This window comes from Pinus tabuliformis, chromosome 7 (genome assembly GCF_031772625.1).
Source record: "Pinus tabuliformis cultivar Carrire ecotype Pingquan chromosome 7, CPIR1, whole genome shotgun sequence".
Lineage (NCBI taxonomy): Eukaryota > Viridiplantae > Streptophyta > Pinopsida > Pinales > Pinaceae > Pinus > Pinus tabuliformis.
The window spans coordinates 429,619,396-429,624,364 of NC_142293.1; the positions used below are offsets into that span (position 1 = coordinate 429,619,396).

At 31.4% G+C, this 4,969-nt stretch overlaps 1 protein-coding gene across 1 annotated transcript; it reads left to right on the plus strand.

Moving 5' to 3' along the window:
• Nucleotides 1–508: 508 nt before the first annotated feature.
• LOC149247789 (receptor-like serine/threonine-protein kinase At1g78530) lies at nt 509–1,020 on the plus strand. The gene is made up of 2 exons (XM_089445637.1): nt 509–512; nt 662–1,020. Exons 1-2 carry the CDS (start codon nt 509–511, stop codon nt 1,018–1,020), a joined length of 363 nt encoding a protein of 120 aa, XP_089301763.1.
• The last annotated feature ends 3,949 nt before the right edge of the window (nt 1,021–4,969 follow it).

The window sequence follows — 4,969 nt, forward strand, 5'->3', positions numbered from 1 at the left end:
TGGTTATCTCTAGCCTATGCTCAATTATTAACACTTGAATCCTTGTATTATACTGATTTTCAAACTATATCGATATAATAATTGGCATCACATTTAATTTCCATAATGTATTCAAATCCTATACCTACCATAATTTCAATTGTTTTTTCTTGAACCGTCTTGGCTTCACAAAATGTCAAAAGAATTAATTATGGGTTACGGTGTAAATAGTAAAATGACAGTGGAAACTTAATACCAAGATTCACAATCATGAATGTACAACTATATGAAACTTTGAAATGTAAATAATAGACATCAAGTGAACACAAAGAAATGATTTCACCTCTTTTTTTTCGGGTTCATATTTTTATATCTCTAACAATATCCATCATAGTGATTCATATTTATTTTGTTGCATTAGTAACATTATATGTCTTTTTACCATAAGTCATGAAATAATTATAATACTGGTATATTATATTAAATAATTATAATATTGGTATATTATATTTTATTAATATTTGTAAACATGGGTTAACATTACAAACATTTGATATGTAGTTCATGGTATCCTACTATTATTGTTAGATGCATCTACCCATTATTGTTATTATTATGCTACTAAATCATATTCCATTTCATGCGAATAGTCATAAACTCCGAAGATTAATGTTTTGTGCAGAATGTGGGTATGGAGTGAAAGCATCAACAAAGCAAGACGTGTATAGCTTCGGAGTGGTGTTATTTAAGATGGTAAGCGGAAAGCCTCCAGCGGTAGAAGAGGACGATGAAGAATTTGTGCACATCACTGCACGGGCTGCGAAGATGGCACAGGAAGGGAGGATTGATGAAATAATTGACGAGGATTTGAGAAGTAGCAGTGGTCATAAAAACGTCAAGGATGAAATAGTGAAGATAATGGAGATTGCCACACTTTGTAGTCGATCTGTTCCCAATCTCAGGCCGCCGATGAACGTAGTCGTTGACATGCTTAATTGTCTAAAATCCGAACAGCTGGCTGTCTCTTCTCCGTTCCCATAGAAAGCAGGACATTTTTTCTTTAATGGTGATAGGTGTGTTCTTTTTATTTTAATAGGGGTGTTTGATTTGGAAAATAATTTTCAAAATTTTAATTATAAATGTTATTAAGATTAATGATAGGATTTAAATTTGGCTAAATTTTTTAAGATATTTTTATTTATTTATAAATAAATAAATTGGATCTATTTTCAAAGTATTTATGTTTTATTTTATTATTTAAAATTAAATTGATTAATTAATAAAATTAGTGATATGAGCTTGTGTTATAAAAAATGAGTGACGATTGATTTTCTAAGTATTTATAATAATGTTTATTTACATATTAATAATTTTCATTGGAGGATAAATTTTTATGGTTAAAAAATTTTGTTACATATTTATTTAATTGTATATTTATAATGATTTTTTAAATTTTAATAAGAGACAGATAGGATGAAAGAAGTGCATACTTATCATGAATTGACGTGTATGGGCCATTTAATTTATATTGAAACATTAATGTAACTTTCTAAACACGAAAATGCACTTATATATATAGATATATATATATATACTTATTTAATTTATATTGAAACATTAATGTAACTTTCTAAACACGAAAATGCACTTATATATATAGATATATATATATATACTTTTGATATGTATACTCTGGGTAGAGTTAATAGTTAACATTATATATATATATATATATATATATATATATATATATATATATATATATATATATATGCTTTGTAACTTATTAAGTGTGGGGAGATGTTGTAGGGAGATGTTGTAGTAGTATATAAAATGAATTGTTATATGAAAAAATAATTAGCTCAACTAAATAAATCAAATGACTAGTAAATGTTGATATGCCTCAAAACACATACCTCACAATACATCTAAGAATACATAGATTAAAAATACATTAATAAATAAAAATAAAATCCATAAAATTTAAGTAAATTATAGCTTTATTTTAAACTGTCATTATTATTAATTATAAAAATAATTAAAATATGAGTAAAAGAATATTTGTAACCAAGAAGATTCACCCACTTTACCATGAATTTTTTTAATTTGTAAATAGCTTTTGTTATAATATCATGGCTTATCATGTTCAATATGGCAAGTGTTGATATGAAATTTTCTTTAATTATTTAATTTGAAATCAATTTATTAGAGGATCATAACTAAGTTAGAGATAAAAATTAATCTTTGATTTGTGAATGTTACAGTGAATATTCAACATATTACATGAAGGTTAAATCTCTACCATTCACGATGTCTTATTCTGAAATAAACATACTTATCAACATAATAATAAAACATAATTTCTATAATTAAAAAAATTAATAAGAATAATAAATTAATTTAATTCAATTTTTTCTTAGTATAGATATTTTTTATTATTAAAACTATAAATATTTTTTTATAAAACAAAAATTTATAATATATATATAAATGATAGGAAAATAAATTTAAATAATAATAATTCATATTTATAATTATAATAATTTAAAATATATAATTAGTAAATTTCAACAATAAACCTATAAAACTTAGTATTTAGAACATTTTTTTATAAACAATGTTATAGATATCACATTAAAAGACTAAAAAATATGTCAATGAAAAACGTTAAGTTCATAAACATGTAGCAATATTTATTATCAATGTTTCAGTCATGAGAGCTCGGTGGATCTGAGCAGAAGTGTTAGGGTTTTCCTCGCTGCAGGCTTCGCTGCCACAGAGCCCTTCTTTGTTTTCACTTCATGCAGCAATTTTCGATCATTGGAGATCAGCTCTAGACAGGCGAGGGTGGATGGTCTCCTTCAGGCGACATACCAAACATGTCTCCATTCCACAGATCTCCTGATGTTGTGGTTTTTCTCTCCTCATGTAACGAGATAGAGGCCTCTCGCGACGTGCTTTTCTCCAAATCTGGATATTCTTTTTTGGTCGCAGGCTCTAAAGCCCTCGTGTGGATTAGAACTATCGTTTTCACTACTGGATCTGGGCGTTGGGACTGCAAAACAATGCTTATGTCTCCAAAAATATTTCTAGTTTGGTTATGCCTTTTATTTTATTAGGTTGAAAGTCTTGCTGGGGGCGTTTCTCGTTGTTTTTTTGGGTTTGCAGTTTTTGTCTGTCCGTGGGAGGCGAGAGACAGGTTTAATGGTCGAAACGAGGCCCTTTTTGTGCACCCAATACGCATCTTGCTGGAAGATGTATGGGATCCCTTTTTCACCGTACAGAAAACGTTCCTGGGCAGATCGATACATTTTTTGGTTGGAGAAGGATGGTGATGGGGAGTAAAGCGAAGCTTTTTCCCATCAGTCGTTTGTTTGGACCTATGGATCTTTTAATCTTGAGGATATTTGATCGGGGGCTATTGGAATCGTAAATGAAAACCAAACTCCACCTCTGATAGTGAAACCTCTTTCCAAACTTTCGTTAAATCTAACGCTGGGAAATCAGTCCTTATTATGGTATGGGCTAGGGATCTGGTAAAAGACCTAAAAAGAAAGAACCAAGAAAAGATGGGGATTCCAGAACCTCTTCAAAGTTTGATCTTTGCAGGGAAAGAAAAGACGGGTATTCCAGAACCTCTTCAAAGTTTGCTCTTTGCGGGGAAATCGTTGCAGGATTCTTTAAAGTTGTAGGATTGTGGCAATACAAGTGAGTCGTCCATCATATTAAACTTGAGGTTATGTGGAGGAAGCCCTCGATCTAGTAATTTAAAAGGCTCAACTTCCTTTAATGATACGGTAACAGGGGAGCACTAATATTCCCAAATCTTTTTATCTGCACTTAAATGTTGTGTGTCCTTATATTGTGGAATAGATGAATTAAGTGCCAGCACTTACAATAAACAGGCCAGAGGTAAAGCTCCATTCTAAGTTTCAATCCAAAACATTTATATGCAGATTTAACCCGCCAGAGGTAAATGAGATTCATTCTAAGTTTCAATCCAAAACATTTATATGCAGATTTAACGACTTCTGGCCCAATAAAGAAGCTTTATATAATTAGATATTTTCCTTTAGACAGAAAACTGTGATATTCACCTAATATGTTCAAGAGGAATTTTTATTTTCATATTTAATACATCAAAAGATCTAGACTTCATTTTAAACGGGGACCATGGTTTTGGTGTAGCTCATGTTTTTTTATGACCCCAAGATTTCTGGGATTTGACCCAAATACCATGGTGGTATCCATGTTATGACCCTCGTTTTTTCATGACCCCAAGGTTTCCGGGATTTGACTCAAATATCATTGTATATCCATATTATGACCCCAAGCTTTTGGGATTTGACGCAAATAGCATGATGGTATCCAAAATGTCGATATGGCTCAGGTTACACAATCCCCCTCTTCACTTCTAGTATTTCAAAGTGTTGGAAGCAATCAACAATTCTTTAGGAAACTTTCTTAAGGTGGATATGGAAAGAGTCTCAAAGGGAGTCTGCACTTTTTCCAAGATTTGAGTAGAGGTGGACATTAGTAGGTTTACCTGATCGCATTATTCTGATTCATAATAATTTGTAGTATAACATTTAGATGTCGTATTTGTCTTGACATCTTCAAAACTCGTGTCCCCACGCAAAAAAAAATCCCAAAGGAAAAAGGACGAGCTCAAAAGCCTAAGGGATGGTAGTGATGAGAGCCATGGCATGTTGAAGAAAAGGAAAATGACTTCCGAGAAAATACCACAAATAATGTTGAATGTAATTCCCAAGAAATTAAAGAAAAGAGAGGGGTGGAGCCCGTAGAATTACGGTTTTGTTCCCACAAAAAATCACTGCAACTCTGAAAAAGAAACAAGCAAAACCAAAATAATTTATGCATCTCGGAGCTTGGATTGGAGGTCATTGTATCTCCAACTCCCAATTGGGGTTGTCACACCCTACACCCACGGTAGTCTTTCAACCGCTTATAGCGAGGTGTGGCACCACCG